Here is a 20,757-nt window from a genome sequence, read left to right as displayed (position 1 = left end):
TCATTGTCTATATACCACTCATACAACACATCCTTACACACTTACAATAATTTAGTATTTTTTGGGTATACTAAAAATTATTTACAAAATACCTTACATGCTAGTATATATATTATAGCTCATGATGTAAACATGTAGAAAAGCAATACAACCAAAAAGTAAATTTTCAAATTATAATAGTAAAAAGTTACTAATAGCCATCTATCATTATAATTTCTTCCTGATATATTGATTCTTGCATTAATGATTTTGGTCGTTTTCCAACCAATCTTCTTTGACCATATCGGCTGCTTTTTCGGCGATCATGTAAACAACAGCGTTGGTATGAGCAGCCGGAATTGTTGGCATAATTGATGCATCCACAACTCGTAGAGCATGCAAACCATGTACCCTAAGTCTAGGGTCCACTACGGCTGTTGGGTCGCTTGCTGGACCCATCTTACATGTACCAACCTGTAAGAATTTTTCTCCTTGTTTAAATTTGGATAACAAATTTGTCAAAGTTTGGTAATTCGTTATTTTACCTGGTGATGCAAGGTGCTCCCGACTTGCCGAATGGCGCATTCCCAGTACTCATCAGATTCGATGGTCATATTTTCACAACCGGGATACGGTGTAGGATTTAGGGTGGTGTTATATTTAGAAAATGCTGTAGTTCTCGCTACTTTTACAGCCTGCAAAAAGATATTTGATGTAGAGCAAATTTTTTGAAATGTTTTGTGAAAAAAATGTTGAGTGCTTCTTATAATATGATAATAATTTTCAATATTTTAAGGAAATACATACGATTTTGGAGTTTTTTAATACTTAGGTAATTTAATTTAGGATTTTAGATAAATACAAAGAATAATTTTGCCAGAAAATCCGACTTGCTAATTTTATATTTTCTCGAAGTTTCATGCTATTGTTAGAACTTCCCGTACCGTAATTAAACATTAGAAGAATAAAAATAATCAGTCAACGAAAATGTCTATGAATAAATATTATAAAAACTAGAATTTTCATTATTTGTTCCTTGTAGACAAAATGTGAAAACATATTATATTAGACGACGATGTTTATATATGTTTCAATGAAATATATAGAAACAAAATCCAATTAAACAGACTTATTGTTAGAATAAAGAATGAAGATATTTTATTTCAATCGCATCAATATTTCATTCGCGAATTATATGAACTGAGTTAACAATTTGAAATAGTTCATGTAGTATCAACTATATAAACATAAGAAGTATTAAAAATAATTTTAAAAAATATTACAGGCGTGGGATTCGAGTTTTGATTTAATCTACGAAAATTGCAGTGACTCTCCAGCCCATACCAAAAACTGATCAGTCTCCACATCAATACGAATCGAATGTTTTTTAAATCATTCAAATCAGCCGATTTGTTCTTCAGAACCTGTCATTTTTTGCACTTTTTGCTCCGTATCTTCGAAACGCCAAAAACTAATCAGCACGTCTCCTTATCAATACGAATCGAATGTTCTTTGAATTATTCAAATCGGTTGATCGGTGTTCCCGAAATAGTAGAAAAAAATTTGTATCCACACACACACATACACATACACACCCATACATCTGTTTTTTCTAAGGTATGCCAAAATATTCAGAAAACTTTGTAATGTAAAGATATATAAAAATGTTCATCTTTAATTTTTTTGCGATTACTATAACTAACCCTACGTGAAGTTGAAAAAATATTACTGGGTTTTTTCATCAAATTTTCTCTCCAAATCTATGCTCTCGTGTTCAAATGAAAGACCGTTAGAATAAATGATTCTTTATTTCTATATTATTGTTTTGATTAGCAAACAATATATAATTAGTGAGAAAACAGAACAGCATGTACACAATCATAGTGTTTGTAAAAGTGAATTACATTTTATGTACACTGAAAGCGTTATAGGTTCAAATTGTAACATATGTATTTATAACTAACTTTTTTAACTTCCCGAATGAGAAGTTTATGTTTTCATCAAAAAATCCGATTCGCTAATTTTATGTTTTCTCGACGTTTCAAGCCATTCTGAATCGAATGAGACCAAATTTGTAAAAATTATGTGTGTGTGTGTGTGTGTGTGTGTGTGTGAACATATTTTTCGCCGTAAATCTCCGTTTTCTCAAAAACGGATGGACCGATTTCAAAAATTTAAAAGCCATTTGATGTATCTCGATGTGGACTATTGTTTGTCCTTATTGTTTTGTGCGACGACCGGCCAAGCCGTTTCTTTATAAATAAAAGAAGTAGAAAAAAAAGTTCATTCACGTTTTAGTCCGCAATTCTGCATCGATTTTGAAAATTCGATTCAGAATTAATTAATAACGATTGCTTCAAATATTTTCAAATAGACAATTATAAATACTATATATTCTATCGCCCGTATATTATATAGCGACAATCTTATTATCACATTAAACATTTAAGATTTAAGATTAGCATTTAAACATGTTTATATTAATAAGAGATGCCGAATGAATCCATCTGAGGATATATTTTTTACGATAAGAATAATATATGAATACCATATGAAATATATACACTTTTTAATTCAATTGTAAATTTAAAATTTTGCAAAAAAAAATCTGAAAATTTAGAAATTTGTTTGAACCGTATACATGAACAAAAAGAGTAACAGAATTAGTATACATTTTCAAAATATTTATAAACTATCTGATAATTGAATGAGCATATTTATAACTATAATCTATAGATGGCATTGTTTACAATTTGTTCCTGTAATTTCCAAACCACTGGGCCTGCCTTCCCTAAATTTCAATCACTTCTTCATTTATCAATACAAGTAAAATGTTTCTTCAATCATTCAAATCGGGCGCTCCGTTCTCTCAAAAACTGAATTAGCGTTTCTGGAACTTTTAGTCCTGCATTTTCGACAATCTTTTTCGCCAAAAGCTATATAACACGACTTCCCATCAATATTTATTGAATTGATTTATTAAAGAATTGATATTGAAAACAGGTCTAGCCATTTTGGAGATACGGAGCTAAATGTGCGAAATCGTCCACAAAAAATATTTTCATAATTTGTCAAGAGTCTTGTATGAGTAAGTACTGTCAGATGTTTTAAACAGATCGCAAAATATTGTTGCACTTCAAGGAGTATACATCATTGCTAGTTAATATAATAATAATACCTCACCATTTTAATTCCTTCTCTCAATGCATTTAAATCCCGCGTGTCGTTGAAATAATTTGGTTGTATAATAGGCCAGTGAAACGGGTTACGACTTTTCAGCAAAACACGACCTTTACTTCTTGGCAACAGCAGTACAGGCACGATGCTAAATGCATCTTGGTCCATCATACCTAAAATATAATAAATGAATTAATATGTAAATGATAATAATGGATATTTTATATCGTACCTTTGTAAAGTTTTCTATAAAATGCATCAGTAATACCAAGAAGGTTTCTCAGAGTCCCTGAAAAATCACCACTTATTGCTCCACCACCCAACACAAGTTCCATGTCAGGCCTATCATCAATTAAGTTTTCTGCGAATTTCGTTTTATGAAAAGCAAGGCCTAATGCACCTCCTGGAACTGTAAAAGGGCCTCTACCGCGTATTAAATAGTCAAACATAGCTGGTAGGTTGAATTGAAGGCGACGTTCTACAATACTGATAGTATCATTGACGCGAAAAGCCAAACCTGAATAAAATTTAAAAAAATAAATAAGACAGTAATGTTTGTTGATGATAGTGACTTGCTTATTAACCAGGAAAAGACATGTGATCCTGCATATTGTAACCAACCCTCAAATTTTGTATTACTTGAATTCCAAGTTCTTCCAAATGCTCCTTAGGTCCAATTCCAGCCAACATAAGTAAGTGCGGCGAGTTTATAGAACCAGCGGCCAATACTACTTCTTTGGTTGCTAAGACTTTATGTTTTTGCCCATCTTTATAGAACTCGACGCCTCGTGCTTGGCGTCCCTCTATAATTATTCTGGTAACTCTAGCTTTTAGAGCTATGTTTAAATTCTTACGGTGTTTTATTGAACGTAAAAAAGCTTTGGCTGCACTGCAGCGTCTACCAGAACGCAGATTTGCTTGCGCTGGTGCAAATCCTATGACATGATTGGTATTGTAATCCAAATTTTTATAACCTAACTCAAGACCTTTAAACGAAATAGTTTATTAGACTTTAGTTAATACAAAACTGATACCGCCAACTTACCAGCTTTCAAAAAACAATCCACAAGTCTACGATCGTGTGGAACATTGGTCACAGTCAAAGGGCCTTGTTTTCTGTGATACTTCTGGTCAATCCAGATAGGATTTACCTGGTTGTCTTCAGATTTCATAAAATACGGCAACACCTCGGTAAAATTCCAACCAGGATTATCGGACCTAGACCAGTCGTTGTAATCTTTAGGATGTCCACGCTGGTAAATCATAAAATTTATTACACTGGATCCTCCTAAAACTTTTCCACGTGGTTGATTACAAACACCACCTATAATAATATAATGATGTTATAAAGCGGTGGTTAAAATTAAATTTTGAACGAAAGTTACAAGTAAATATAAATTTTGTATTTTATTTTGATACCTTCCAGTCCTAAACAAGCTCCATCCATCTTCTCCGCTTTATATCCCCAATTCAAACTCCCCACTTGACTCAAGGCTGCCAAAAGTGGCACATCGGTCAAAAAAGTTTCGTCGCCACCAGCTTCCAATAATAAAACCTTACAAAAATTCTTATTGTAAATACTTTAGTAGCATATTATTTATATTCTTATGCTAACCTTCCATTGGCTAACTTCGGATAAGCGGTTGGCCATAACAGAACCTCCGGAACCGCCACCAATTATTATAAAATCATATTCTTGGTCAAATTCTTTTGTATCCCTTATACGTTCTTCAGGATTATCAAATAAATTTTGAAACGCAGCCCATTGTGCTTCCACCAAATTGTTGTATTGCAACACAAACAAAAATATTGCAACTAAGAACATTTTAAGTAACTTTATTTTATAAATTTAGGGATAAGAACTGCGTTATCTACTAATATTGGATGGAATTTTTGAATAAAATTGTTCGACGACTCGAAACTATTGAATTATTATTCATATCAACAAGATTTCGAACAGTTTTGTGAAATGTCCTGATGAATTTATTGAACATACCTGAAACATAATTATATTTAAATCAATAATTATTTTGTTTCAATTTTTAATGCGCCTATCGAAAAAAGAACATAATATAAATATAAGGAGATATTTATTAACATACGAGTACAGCAGAAGAGCGATCAGGTTTAGCATAATTTTTCAATAAATTAATTGTATAGGCTATTTTATGGAAGCGTACAATTAACTTTGACACCATACAATGCACGTGATTAATAAAGCAAGTGAAACAATTAGCAATTCTTCGAATATTCGCAATTAATAAGTCGCTAATAAAGCAAGATGAATATATAGATTGGATTTAGAAATGTATGTTTTTTGCTAGGCCAAACGTATTGGTGGTAAATAAGTAAACGTTCAATTCTGGCAAAACAATTCCTTCGTCTACTTGATATTAAACTGTATTAGGGGTGTGGACAGCTGTGACACTCGCGTCTTTCTGGTATGATTAGATTTTATGACTAAAAAAGACAGGTTTTCAGTATTTTTACACACACGAGTGTCCAAACTGCCATTTAATAAAAGTGGCACATAGGTAGCCAGCCTACCCTTTTGTAATTGAATGTTTAATTTAATTTTTAATTAATATGTTATATGAAAAAATTTAAAAATTCCATAACCGTATAAACAGATGTCTATTTAGGTCGTTCTATTGCATAAACAATAAACGATCAACTCGGCATTGAACTGTATATATATTGCTTTCCCAAGAGCTTCATATCAGGTCTCAACCAGTTGAAAGTGGCATTTAGCCCTAAGGCAAGTTGCATAGGAAGCATTAACGAGTGCAATACCAACTAGTGAGGGGTATGGCATCGTCCCTTAAGGCAAATTGCTCGAACTTCCCGTACTTTAACGAAATGTTCGAGAAATACAAATGTTTTCAGATTATTATGAATATTGTATGCAATATTTAATTATAAATACTGAATTGCAAAGTTGAAATTATTTGTTTAAAGTATATTAGAACTATAGTTAGAATTAAAAAGAAAATCTGTTTTATTTTCGATATACAAAAAAATTTTTTTTTGAAAAAAAAAGTTGAAACAAAATTTTTTTTCCAAAATCAATTATTTTGTTAAGACAAGCAAAAACGCTTAGTTCTCTTAAAAACTGCCATTTTTTGCACATTTAGCTCCATATCTTTGAAATGGCTGGGCCTGCCATTGCCAAAAACTAATAAACACTTCTCCCAATCATTACTAATTGAATGCTTTTTAAATCATTCAATCAATCGGATGCTCCGTTCTTTCAAAAACTCGATTTCTATTTTTTGCGCTCTTTGCTCTTTATCTCCGTAACTGCTGGACCTGCCTTTGCCACAAACTCTTCAGCACATCTCCCTATCAGTAGGAATCAAATGTTTTTTTAACCATTTAAATCGGTTGATCCGTGCGCCCGAAAACGTAACGGAAAAAATGTATCCATACATACATACACACACACACATCCATTTTTTCTGTGGTATGCAAAATGTTCAGAAACCTTCAAAACGTCGAGAAATGTACGGAAAGTTAAAAAACAAATACCAGGCATTATCGGATCGCAGCGAGATGGATACAGACTGTGAGTTTGATGAGTACCGGGCAGTTAAAAGAAAGAAGCAGTCACGGCAAAATAATAATGAAAATAAAAACAAAAATTTGAAATTGAAACTGAATGTAGTTGACGTCCAAAAGCCATTTACATCCAAAATAGAGAAGTTAGCAGCCAAGAAAACCACCGTACCAGAGCCAAGAATTCCACCCACAATTGTCAAAGACCAGCTAGAACTGAAAACAAATAAATAAATAAAAATACCACAAAAATTAATTTTAGAACGCAATACCCCAAACCGCAACTTTATAAAATATTCGCCAACACTCTAGATGAACTTGAAACAATAAAGAAAATATTGCGGGAATGCGATTTTCAGCTTTACACGTATTCAAGACAGCAAGACATTTCCAATAAAATGACATTAACTGGCTTGAATCCTAGCATCACAGAGACGGAGGTATTTGACTAGCTGAAAATAAAAGGCGTTAAAGTAAAATAGGTGATGCAAATCAAGAAAAAAGCGTCCGACGGCAGTCAACAAAAATAACCCATTTACTTTGTGCTTCTCGAAAAAGAACAAAAAATAGCAAAATTGAAAGAAGTGGGAAAATTATAGGCCATACAATAAGAACATCCAGTGCCATAAGTGCCTAACTTTGGTCTTTGGCCACACTTCATACACGTGGGACATGCGCTACAGGTGCGTAAAATGCACAAATGAGCACCCACCGGGAGAATGCACAAAACTGTTCACTGAGGAGCCCATAGATAAACAAGTAGAAGAGGAGTCTAAGTGCGTAAACTGCCAGAGCAACCATCCTGCTAACTACTCTAAAGGCAAAGCTCTGATCAACTATAGAGTTAAAAGAGAGAATGATGCGCAAAAGTAAAAATAATACTTTTTAGGCAGAAGTGTGAAATAATGATCAATGTGTAAGTGTCAAAAATAAAATATTTCTGGACAATTAAAAAAAAATATTGTGATAAGTTTTTTCTTGATAATAAATACGGAGAGATCACAAAAAACTTTTTAACAGGCATCCATCTAGATAATAAATGGAAAGAAAACTGAAATATATGTTTCTTAATATAAATTTAATAGATCCATACATATCGATTTCCAATATGACTCTTCTTCAGTGGAAACAAGACACACAAGTAATCAATGCACTAAACACAAACAAAAACATGTAAAGAAATTATGACTTTGCAAACAAGCATGTTGGTGAAAAATAAATAAATAAAAATTATTCTTCGAAAAAGAATTGAACAAAAAAATAATAAATTCAAACATAATATCTTAAAGAATGAAATAGGATATATATATATATAATTATAAATTAATAGATATAATTATATGATTGGTTGTATTTATATAATATTTCAATTTTGATCGGCATACAGTTTTTGATGATTATGTCTATATAATTTTTATATGCTACTCAGAAAAATATATAATTTGGTCTACTTCATTTAAAAATGGCACAATTATGGGCAGTTGTTATAACAATTTTACGGCTCTTCATTTTTTACACCTCACTTCAATTTACTTGCAATCTCTGTATTAATTCAATTTTACAATTTACAATCACTTGTATTAATTCAATTTTGTTTGAAATTTAATTTTATTTTCTATTATTTCTATCTATTTAAAAATACTGTGAAGAGTTAAATGGTTGATCGCGAAATGAAAATTAATAAACAACATGACACTGCTTTTGGAGCGCGAAGAGAAGAGGAAGGTCGCGGTTCAAAAATTTCGTAATTTGAGTAAATGTTGATCTCTTCATACCAGATTAGTTTTATAATACAAAGTTGAATATAAATTTAAATTATGTGTGGAAATAATATTATTAAATAATTTGTTGCACGTTTTCAAAGAAATTTTGCAATAAAACAAACGGGTCGAACTATATAATAATGTAATATACTTTTAAAATTTGTTTCTTGACAAATCAAAATTTTCCATTATAGTTTATTATTATAATATTTCTATTATAACGTTACTTTATATGAATAGTTATGTGCCTACGTTATTTGTAAAAACATGCATGATTTTTTTCCCAGTAAGATTAAACAATTTTTAACTTTCCGTAGGGTAGTTTTAGTAATGGGCCAAAAATCGAAAATGAACATTTTTGCATTTCGCCACGTTTTAAAGATTTCTGAACTTTTTGGCATACTTCAGAAAAAATGGATATAATGTGTGTGTGTGTTTTATATGTCTGCATTTTTTTGCCAACGTTTTCGGGCGCCCGGACCAACCAATTTTAATAGTTCAGAAAACATTCCTATTGATAAGGAGATGTGCTGATTAGTTTTTGGCAAAGGCGGGTCTAGCAGTTACGGAGTTACAGAGCAAAGATTGCAGAAAATAGAAATAGAGTTTTTGAGAGAAAGGAGCATCCGATTTGAATGATCTAAAAAAACATTAAATTCGTAATGATGGTAAGAAGTGGTAATTAGTTTTTAGTAAAGGCATGTCCAGCCGTTTCAAAGATACGGAGCTAAATGTACAAAAAATTGCTTGAAATTGAATGCTTCAAGAAACTTTCTGCTGGTTTTAACAACATAATTGCTTAAAAAAATTGTTTCAATTTTTTTAATTTTTTTTATTTTTTTTTATAATTCAGAAAATAAGTCAGATTTTAATTTTAATTCTGACTAAGGTTCTGAAACTTATATACTTTAAATAAATAGTTTTAACTTCGAAATTCAGTTTACATATTTCTTATAAATATTAGACAATATTATAGTATTTATAATAATCTATTTGAAAACACTTAATATTCCTCGATCATTTTGTTTTGGTACGGGAAGTTCCAGCAACTTGCCTTAAGGCACGATGCCATACACCCCTAGTTTTTCTAATTTTATTGTCCGTATTTTACGTTTTTTTCAACAGTTCTAAACTGATCTTTAACATTCTAAAACTGCTTAAAAGATTTCATTTGGAAACAAACATTATTATCATATGGAAAAAGAAAAGCAAAATGAAAGGGATAGGTGAAAACTAAGATTTATTAACAAAAAATACTAAAGTACGCCCAAATTTACACCCAAAAGAGTGTGGTGAAGCTTACAAAGATCCAAAAAAAAAAGATTCTGCGCTGTGTTTAATTCACATGTGGATAAATTCGGGAGTTACAGAAGAAATTATTTGCATACACTTAAGGAACGTCTTAATTTTGTTAAAAATAGATGTAAATTAAACATTTAAAAGCTTTTTTTTGTTTAGCCTCCGCAGAATAATTGACTGTAAAATAATGACCTAAATCTGAGGCATCAGTCGCATACCGATGTCCGTTGTGAAATGCAACGTTCTACTTCAACATCATTCGCAAACGCAAAGCTTAAGGTATACACACACACATACAAGGTCAGTCCTGCCTTGCATGCGATGCATGCAAAAAATGCGGGCGCACGCCTTAGGGGGCGCCAAAACGAGTTTTGGTAATAAAATTTATAATATATATATATTTTATTATTTATATAAAATCTAGAATACTTAATATATTATAATAAACAATCTAACGGGATACGGAGACACAAAAAGCATATTTATTTTGCAATCAGTAGAAACAATTAACCGATAAATAACTCTGGAAATTAGTAAATAACAGCTCTGTTTATTGCTTAATTTACTTATTAAATTAATCCTTTATTTGAAGTTACCTTGGAATCGAAAAAGAAATTATCCAGTGTTCAATTCCGTAAGCGCAAACCTGCGAAAGATTAGATTAATCATTGGGCATTATTGACGAAAAATTGTGAGCTGATTTAGTTGAAACGAAACTTGTTAAAAAATATAAACAAGTTATAATCGGGGAAAAAATGGGGAGTCAGTGCTTAGAAAATGGCATGTTTATTCCGAGAAATTGAATTGCAACTTTGTTTTTGTTGCATCTGATGAACTTTGAATATTGAAGACATGCGTGGTTAGGGTTATGGAAATGGAACAAATGTGAAAAATGAAAGCAAAATTTACTTTGGAACGCAATTTTTAAGGCTTTTTTTATACCTAATGGTGTCCATACTCTAAATTTAATGATTATTAACTATGCAGAAGTTTGTTTTCAATATAGTTCAAGAAATGTGTATTGAGAATGAAAAGCTAGTTTTTTTAGCTCTCTTGGCATCATTTGTTCAATAGAATAAAATGCATAATAATCAAGTAGAATGTTTTAAAACCCAAATATTAATATTGTACATACGTTAAAAATAATTAAAAATTTAAAAATATTTGATTATAATCAACCCGCGAATCGCCTCGATTTTCCAAATAAATTTAAAATCAATGCATTTTATACGCGTTTAGATTATATCTAATTTTTTATGTACTAAATCCAGAGTAATTGAAAATTAATTTTAAAAATGTATGTAAATATTTATATAATTTTAAAGATTAACTGTTAAAATAGTTAAAATTAATAGGGGGGAGGGCTTTAAGGACCGGCCCTGCACACACACACATATATATATATATATATATATATATATATATATAGAATTTTTCCCAAAAATTAATCATCACAATTCTTCATCAATAAAAATCGAATGTTTTTTGAATCATTCAAATCGCTTATACTCTGTGCTGTCTAAATCTTGGACGAAAAATTGTATTCAAGCATACACACATACATATTAATTGTTTCTAAGGTATGCCAAAATGTTTTTTAAAAGGTAAAGTATGAAAAAATTCATCTGCAGTTTTTTAAATTTTGAATTTTTTTTGAAAATTTTCAATTATTCAATATTTTTTTCATAAATTTTACACACTAAAAATTGGAATACAAAACCCAAAAAAAATTGGAAACTCAGTATTAAAATTTCTATAAAATATCAGATAATTTGTGCAAATGTGCAAATGTTCAATGATCATATTGACCGCCAAATGGCATTTTTTTAAATTCTTGTAGGGTAATTACAACTTCCCATAGGGCAAGTTATAGAACTCGTCCTTAAATCTAAAATATTTTTTTTGCATATCTTACGTTTCAACGGTTCCTGAAGAATTTGGCATACCTAAAAAAAAATGGATGTGTATAGTATGTATGTACGTTTGGATATAATTTTTCCTTAACAATTTTGGGAGCACGGATCAACTGATTTGATGATTCAAAAAATATTTGATTCCTATTGATATAAAGATGGGCTGTACACGGATCTACTGATTTGATCATTCAAAAAACATTGTATATATTTTATTTATTTATTTTATTTATTCATAAGAATGCCGTAATCAATAATAATAGATATTATTTCAGGCTCTTATCAAGCTTATTCATAATTAATATTAAATGGATAGTAATTTTATAATAATCATAGTAGCTGCACGAATTTCGCTTCTGAAAAAAGAGCTGAAAAAAAAGCATTTGAACATTAAATACAATGTTCATCAAACCGCTAGACCTGCCTTCATGAATATTTGATCAATTCTTCATCTTGTCAATACAAGTAAAATGTTTTTTGAAGTTTTGAAATCGGACGTTCCGTTCTGGTTTCCGTGAGAACCAGAGGCAGGGGCAAAGCGGAGGTTTTAGTCGGTATTATACCAGGGCGGTATCGAGTCCGGCATACCCAGACAGAAGACCGGTCTGGGATGCGTAAAGGCATTTCCTTCGCTATACAAAAAAAAAAAAACACATACATCCATTTTTTGTAAGGTATGCCAAAATGTTCAGAAGGTTTTGAAACGTAAAGATCTATAAAAATTTTCATTTCCGATTTTTTTGCGATTACTATAATTTGCCCTACGGGAACTTAATAATATAATTTAGTTCAATATATTTGATGAAATACATGCTTAAATCCTCAAAAAAATCTTATATGTTGTCTGTAAAATATGAAAATTTGAAAGTAATAGTATTTGTAACTAGTTGGAAGTGACACTTAGCCTTAAGGCAAGTTGCATGAATTTCTCGAAATATCTAATAATTGACATGTTTTTATTTCATTATTAACAGCAATCAGAATACAAAATATCTTATGAGCTATTGTGATAAAATTAACATGTACACAAACATGCATACATACATGCACACGAACATACTTACACGCACGTTGACAGGAAAAAGAAATTATATAATAGTAATCATTTCAACAAGTGATATACTAATTGGCTCAGGTCCTTCGGCCATTTCTTGAAAAACTACATATATTGTGATGAAATTAACATATACACTAACATGCATATATACATACGCTTCTTGATAAAAAAAATTATAAATATTAAACCTCTATGGTCATTTCATCGAGTGATATCCTAATTAGATCAAATCCTTCGGCCAAATCCATTATGTGGGGTGCCATCGGGATGGTTAGTAAAGTATGCCTTGTAATTTAGTATATAAAGTTTGAATATTTAGTGAAATTAATTAAGTGAACACTAATCAAAAGGATGTTCATATTATTGTGTCTCAAAAATAATTCTACCTCGGCTTCATGTTGATACAAGGGTTGGCATTCCATAATCCTAAATTTAAAATATTAACCATTAGTTCATTTTGTTGATTAACGTTGAAAAATTTTGATAATCATGGTTATTTGTTCCATTAATTGGCTAAACATATTTTTAAATTCGGTCAGTAAATCAGACATCGATGGAGTATTACTATATTATTAATATTGATTGTTATTAAACAGATTTGATTGCGTTTTTATTACCTGTGCATAAGACTTATGATGAGGGTTTGCGTACTGTAAAATTCTATTGTTATGTAAGTTGGATTTGTACCGGTGAGTATTTGTGTTAGTACATTACAGTCACACCTTGATATAATTGAAAAATAGTTTACTTAACTGTTTACATAACGTTCACTCTTAGAAAAAGTACATGCCCACCTGTCGCTATTTATAACGAACAAATTTCAAGCCAAGATCATGTAAGCTGTTTGGGTATTAGAAATTAAACTGGAAAATCCATATTTAAAAAAAAGCGTGAACATCTAGAACACCTTCGAAGGTCGATGAATTGGCTTCTCAGCAGTACAAGAGAATACTCAGGGTCAATAAATCTCGACTGAGACAGAAAAAACCCGTGTATTTTTTTGCAAATGTTTGAAAATCTTATCTATTCATTAATAACTGTACTTAATTTAAATTATGTAAACACGTTTTCTTTCAAATTTCAGATCATTGTAACAATATTATATTCATAGATAAACAAGTATAAGATTATATTTAAATTTATCTTAGACTTAAACCAAGGGATTTATCTAGAATCGAACCTAGGGGTAAATTTACATGCTACACTCGTCGCTCCGAGCGTGACTGCAGCGCCCATGCAGCGCCGTAATAAATATGAACTAATTGGGGCTATCAGTGTGTGGTTTTCATGGGTTTTACATGTTTGTTAAAGAAAAAAGATATTAAATAATTGTTATAAATAATAATAAACAAGATACAGTAATAATGTGAACGCTGAATGTTTATTGAAATTATTAAATTTACTTCAACGTACTTAAAACATAGTTGAGTATAATGATTAATTAAATAAAGAAATGCAGTAAATAATTTTAAGGTTAAGTGCCTCAAAGCCTATGTCATAATCTCGGAATAGTTCTTATTAAAAACAATATAATAATGATAAATAGTATTTTATCAATAGAATAAGTAAATAATAAATTAATTTACTCATTTTTTTGGTCAAACCAAAAGACTTAGACACTATTATAAAGACATAATTTAGACATTATTATAAAGACAAGACCAAGTTGACAAGTAGGTAGGACTCAATACCTCGACCGATTCACTGCAAATGCGATCATAGGGCTTGGGAACCCACGGTGATCCATCAACACTACAAATATATATTTCGCATTATTTCAGCATTGTATTAATTAAACTGTTTGCAAAATAAACATTTTTTCGCTATGTGATAACTTTTATTTTTCTTTTAATCATAAAATTACAATTATTATATAATAAAATGTAATTAATATATAGATAATAGTTATACATAATCAATATACAATATATAAATATGTATTTTTCATTATTTCAGGCTTGTATTAATTACATTGTTTTACAAAACATTTTTTTAGTAAGCATTAAATTTTGATAATACAACAATTTATTGACTTATAATTTTTCTTTTTCTAAACATAACAATTTTACAACTATTCATAATACTCCAAATTGTATTTTTATAACAATAAGGTTATGATACTTACTTTATTCTTCTAACCGCTGCGATCCACTTTTCCCGTTGATTTTCTTTCCACTTAGCTGTAGAAAATGTATAGAATTTGCAATCACTTTTTCTGCTGGTATTTCTACAACCCACTACACAACAGACATGGTGGTTTATTTTTAATTATCTTATTTAAATTTGAAATAAATAAATATTTTATGTGTTTTTGTTTAAAATTTTGTTTATAATAGCCCCTTTTAGTGCTCCAAGTTAGCCACTACGAACGCTTCGGTCGATTTGACTTTCCCTTCCATGCCTTTCGCACATAGCCAATAGCAGGAGCGGAAAATTAAAGTTAAAATAATCGAAAAGCGGTCCTGTTTGCTATCTATTTATACTTGCTTATCTATGATCTACGCAATCTACGGTAATTATTCACACACACAATACAAATAAATTTTGTATTAATAAAGAGTTTATCTCAATTATGCTTTTTACTCCTTTTGTTTAAAAAAATTGTTTAAGTATTTCTATGTTTTATCTAATTCAAATATCAATCAAACATCAAAAGCATATTTGTAGCTCAAAACTACATTAAAAAATTATATCTCGTCATTTATACCGCATTTCAACATTTTAAGATCAATTGAAATCCCAATATTAATCAAATCTATACGCCAAAACAGTAAACATAACAGTAGCAAAATTTCTTCTTCTTACATGGTAGGGGTTATTATTCTTCATTGTTGGTGCACCGGCATTCATATTTAATCTTTTGGTTTTATGTTTTAATGTTGGCAACACTGGCTGAAGGCATCATGTGCTGTCCATAAAAGCTGGTAGGAGGGTCGTGTCTAGACGAAGCATCGTGTTAAAACGTTAACGACGTTTCTATTGTGCGTTTCTCTCACCCAATTTTTACTTTCAGCTGTTGACATTCAAATTAATGGCGCTAAATTTGAAATAATAATTAATGAATTTTAGTAATCGGGTATTTGAAATTAAATTTGGTATTACACTCATATTATGTTTTGTAATAATAAAATAACAAAATATTATATAAGTATACAATCAAATCGAAATTTAAATCAACAAATACACTGCTGGTTTAAATATACATCACACCTAATCTACTGGAATAATTTCTACGCATTTTTAGCTTATTAATATAAATATTTAGTGAAATTTAGTGAATAATGCATTATAATGTTAGTTTATTACATCGTCTGTCATTCTTAACTTTTATTAATCATCAAATCATCCCGTGCATGATTTGACATTCTTAAGCAATTTATATTCTTCCAAATATATTCAGATCCGCGTAAAGTGGTAATCCAATTTTAAGCAGCTGGAAGAATTCTAAATATTTTGTCTTTCTTGTAGAAGCTTATACTTGATTTTTTACAACTGGCCTTTTTCCTTAAAGTGAAATATAATTAGACTAATATAATATATTATTATGAACACAGGACATTCTAATATTGTCTAGGGGGACTAATCTGTCAATGTACTACGTAGTGATTATGTCCAGTATCTGAGTTTGAATTTATTAACAAATGTACAAACACAAACAGAAAAAACACATTTGCTTATTTATCTATGATAATAAACATTTGCATTTGGCAATACTTATTTATCGGCTCACTGGCGCTAAATTTGCGACTACTATAGGACCCCGAACTAATTCTGCTGAACGCGAATTTTGTTCTGAGATCATTATCTTGAAACTGACACAGGTTAAATCCCAATACCAACATAAGAACAAGGGCGTTGTCAACAAACTTAAGTACGTCATGTTTTGGGTGTAATTTGTAAATTGTAAACATGGATTGACTAAATATTAGAATGATATGTTATTACATTATATATATAGATATATTTATATGTAATTATATGGTAACGTAACTTATTGCAAAATGCTTTTACAGATCAAGATTTTATCATTATTATTATGTGTCCCATTATGTGAGTCAACAATCATTGAAAACAAAGTAAGTTTATTATTTAGAATCTTTAATGATTACATTTTTATTGTAATTTAGGTTTGTCATTGGAATGCTATGTTTGCACAGAACAAGAAGATAATGTTGGAAAATGTGTGACTACGATCAAAACTTGTAAGCAAGGTGAAGCAGCCTGTTTAACAGAAATAAAATGGGGTAGTACACCTTACTGGTCACAAGTATGTTAAATTTTATTACTACAAATGAATTAAAAATTAATATTACACTACAATTGAATTAAAAAATATTTTTATGCACCAATGGATAATAAATATGTCACCTTCAACATTTACTTATTGTAAAGTTGATACTATATACTAAAAATATGTAACTAAAGTCAATACGGTAGAAACTCTATTAACCGGTCTTATTGTTGTCGATCCAGATATTCAAATGTATGAAAAATAATGTTATTAAAAACAAAAAATACATAGCATCAACAAAATTTACAGTATAGTATATACAGTATATATTTGGTAATTTGTTTAATTTGGTTAAAAGTATTTGCTAATTGTCATTTGGCATAAGCTAATTTTTTTCTTTATTGCTGCTATATCACAAATTGGTCCTATAAATTGGTTGCGGTTGGTAATCTGGATAACTGTGAATCCATATGACTGAGGTACGGATAAACGAGTTTCTACTGTACTAAGTTCATTAAACCCACACACTTCATGTAGAACTTCAACCAAAGAATTCAATTGTAATTCAAAACCAGAAAGGTTATTAAGAGATTTTTCGCATCGACGTTTTGCATCTAAGTAAGTTTCATTTTCAGAACATTTGTCAACATGATTATTTGATTATTGATTAACAAACAATATAGTTACGAAAAAATAAATTTTAGTGGATTTTCATAAAATCAATTAATTGAAGTAAAACTTATTTGCTACTGTACAAGATGGCATTTAAGTAAAAATAAATACATTATATAACAATTTTGAATAATGTTTATTAGTAATATGGTAACATTCGTGATGCACATAGTTATTAGTGTCAACCATTATACACATTTATATAATGATAAATTATAAATTATATATTTATAATAGCATTAAAGATATGCATAATATTTAAAAATAATAATGTATTAGGGGGACCGGAAAGCAATGTCGTTTCTGCGCATGCCAATACTTGATTGTCATTTGTCAGCTCATTGTTTGGTTCAGAAGCGTACCAAAGACATTGTGAGACATAGTGATTTCTTTACTTATAGACATTTGAATTACAATTTGTTTTTTGTAATTTTGGGTAAAATGGCAGCCAAATACCAGAAGAGGTACACATCCGGCATTGCATGCTCTTTGAGTTTTGCTAGGGAAATAACGCAACAGTTGCTACCAAAAACATTTGCGATGTTTATCCAAATGCACTGGACATTCATAAATGCCAAAGGTGGTTTTCCAAGTTCAAATCGGGTAATTTTGATCTTTCCGACTCGTATCGATCAGGAAGACCATCAGCGTTAGACAACGACGTGTTGAGGGCGGAAGTGGAAGCAAATCCGTGTCAGACGATCGAGGAATTGTCAAACAGTCTCAACCAACCTTGGTCGACCATCCAAGAACATTTGAAGCAGATTGGGAAAGTAAGCAGAGCAGGTGTTTGGGTCCCGCATAATCTGTCCGAACAGAATAAGGCTAACCGATCAATCACATGCAACTTATTGCTTCAACGACACAACACAGAAGCGTTTTGACTCATCCACCATATTCGCCCGATGTTGCACCATCGGATTTCCACTTATTCCGAGGGCTGCAACACTTTTTAAGTGGCAAAACATTTGCAAATTTGGATGATATCCAAAATGCCATCTCTAGATATTTTGCCGAAAAACCAATTAATTTTTATCGATCAGGGATTGAAAATTTACTCACTAGATGGCAAAAGGTTATTGAAAATGATGGGGAATACATCATTGATTAAAAATAAAGACTCGTTAAAAATGTATGTGTTTGAAATTTAGCGTAAGAAAACGACATTACTTTCCGGTCCCCCCAATAATTAAAATCATACTTCAAATATGTCATGATCGGTTTGTCATTGTAATTAGAAATGAACCTTCATTAGAGAAATGAAGTAATTGCTAATTAATAAATTCTATAATATTCGTTCACACAGTGGATTATGTTAAACAATGCCTAGACAAATATTGTTTTCGCAACTTCACTCATCTTGTAATGAGTTTACTCGTTTGAAGAACTTCATGTAATCAAAATTAACATACATTCATTGACTGCTGCCTCTTGCCTAAAAAATATTTTCCATTTTAATAACTTCAAAGATTTATATAAACTACGAATAATACAGAAATAATTTCTAATCAATAAACTTACGTTTAGTTCATGAAACAAATGTTTAATTGGTAATTGTAATATTTCTACTTCGATGTAACTTTAAAATGTTTATTTATCTATGCCGATTTTCTTGTTGATATCAGAACGCATACAACGTTGATGCCGGTACGCATACAACAACAGATCTGTATTCACATACACGACCTCTAATCACGATCGACCTGTATAGAAATGATTTCATCAAGAGCCGTAACGTACTTCTGTTGCATTTGTACGGATTTACACCCTAGTCGCGCCTAAAGAAGTTTTACTTCAAAAAGCAAAGAAGGTTTAAAAAATAATGAATTTGAATTTTATATAATGTATTTATGTAAACCCTAAATAAATATTCATAACTCTTATTTCTTAGCCTTATAATTTTGAAGTCAAATAAGTTCAATGTTGAATTATTTAATAATGGGTAGAAAGCAAAAATGTTCATTGACTCAAATATATTGAGAAAATTAAACTTGTGTATGCGTTCTTCTATCAAGCCAAAATTTGTCCATTTGCTTTAAATTTTTTTTTGTCATAGATATCTAATAATTTATTTAATATATTATAGGGGGCTCAAAAACAATATTACTATTCCAAAAGATGTGCTACTAAGAAACAATGCATTAAAACTAGAGAAAAATATATGCCATACTGTACGCACATTTGGTATGAAGATTGGAGCTGCTCTGAGTGCTGTCAAGGCGATCGATGCAATTATTATGTCATTGTAAATATTAATATTAAGATATGTATTTTGCATTTCACTATGCTAATTATTCGATTTGTTTCAGAATAATTCTAATATACATGCTGTCAGTTTTGTTCCTGTTGTTGGTGCACTCTTGTATCAACTTTTGATGAACTACTAATAAATCAGCTGAAATTTGTATCTCTATAAATCAATTAGTCCAAAATAATAAGTAAAGGAGTCCAAAGTCATGTGGCTTCATTGAATTATGCACAAATATAAATTTTAATCCGTCCAGAAATAGCTAGTAATGAATGTATATTGAATTGAATCTTTATATAATAGTTTTTACCGTTGTGTAATCTCACAAGAATTATGGTTAAGATAGTAATATAATATAGTATAATATTTAGTAATAAAATGCAATTCCGTCCTGAATTACAATTTTATACATTGATAATAAAATAGTTCAACATAAAATATGAATCTTGTTATGTTTTTAGAATATATATTGCATATCACCAATTCTAAAAATATTTTAAACTATAAATTATTTTGAATAAAAAAATATATTTACACACAAATAATATTTCATTTTTTACATTTCCAAATGTTGATAATTGTTTTCACTTGTACACATTTATTTTGAACTGCAAGAGACAATTTCTGAGGAGCCGATTCGATAAAATGTGTTTTACTTGAAAAAAATATTAAATTATTTCTTTGTGCACTAATTGCAAGAAAGCATACATGAAAACGCATCAATTATAAATATGAAACAAATGTTATTGAATTTGATTTAGTCACTTTTCTGAATTTTATTCATTGGTACATAAAACATATATTCAAGGAATGTAGGAGGTATTTTATTGTTATACATGGTAATAGAAAAATCAATTCAATAA

At 30.2% G+C, this 20,757-nt stretch overlaps 2 protein-coding genes across 2 annotated transcripts; one reads left to right on the top strand and one right to left on the bottom strand.

Annotated features, from left to right (window-relative positions):
• Nucleotides 1–240: 240 nt before the first annotated feature.
• LOC113383679 (glucose dehydrogenase [FAD, quinone]-like) lies at nt 241–4,981 on the bottom strand. The gene is made up of 8 exons (XM_026621929.1): nt 4,772–4,981; nt 4,576–4,711; nt 4,202–4,480; nt 3,741–4,142; nt 3,389–3,673; nt 3,163–3,329; nt 525–674; nt 241–453 (listed from the first exon to the last, which is right to left on the bottom strand). The coding sequence occupies exons 1-8, from the start codon at nt 4,979–4,981 to the stop codon at nt 241–243; spliced, it is 1,842 nt and encodes a 613-aa protein (XP_026477714.1).
• An 11,677-nt stretch (nt 4,982–16,658) lies between these two features.
• On the top strand, nt 16,659–20,151 carry LOC113383274. Its single transcript, XM_026621535.1, has 4 exons — nt 16,659–16,793; nt 16,871–17,010; nt 19,733–19,891; nt 19,956–20,151. Exons 1-4 carry the CDS (start codon nt 16,745–16,747, stop codon nt 20,031–20,033), a joined length of 426 nt encoding a protein of 141 aa, XP_026477320.1. The 5' UTR covers nt 16,659–16,744; the 3' UTR covers nt 20,034–20,151.
• The last annotated feature ends 606 nt before the right edge of the window (nt 20,152–20,757 follow it).

The sequence above is a fragment of the Ctenocephalides felis genome, unplaced genomic scaffold (genome assembly GCF_003426905.1).
Source record: "Ctenocephalides felis isolate EL2017-DRISC unplaced genomic scaffold, ASM342690v1 CF-g0.4_SCAFFOLD_03570, whole genome shotgun sequence".
In the NCBI taxonomy this organism is placed as follows: domain Eukaryota; kingdom Metazoa; phylum Arthropoda; class Insecta; order Siphonaptera; family Pulicidae; genus Ctenocephalides; species Ctenocephalides felis.
The sequence above is the reverse complement of the archived record's forward strand: the minus strand, read 5'-3'. Positions and strand labels throughout refer to the sequence as shown.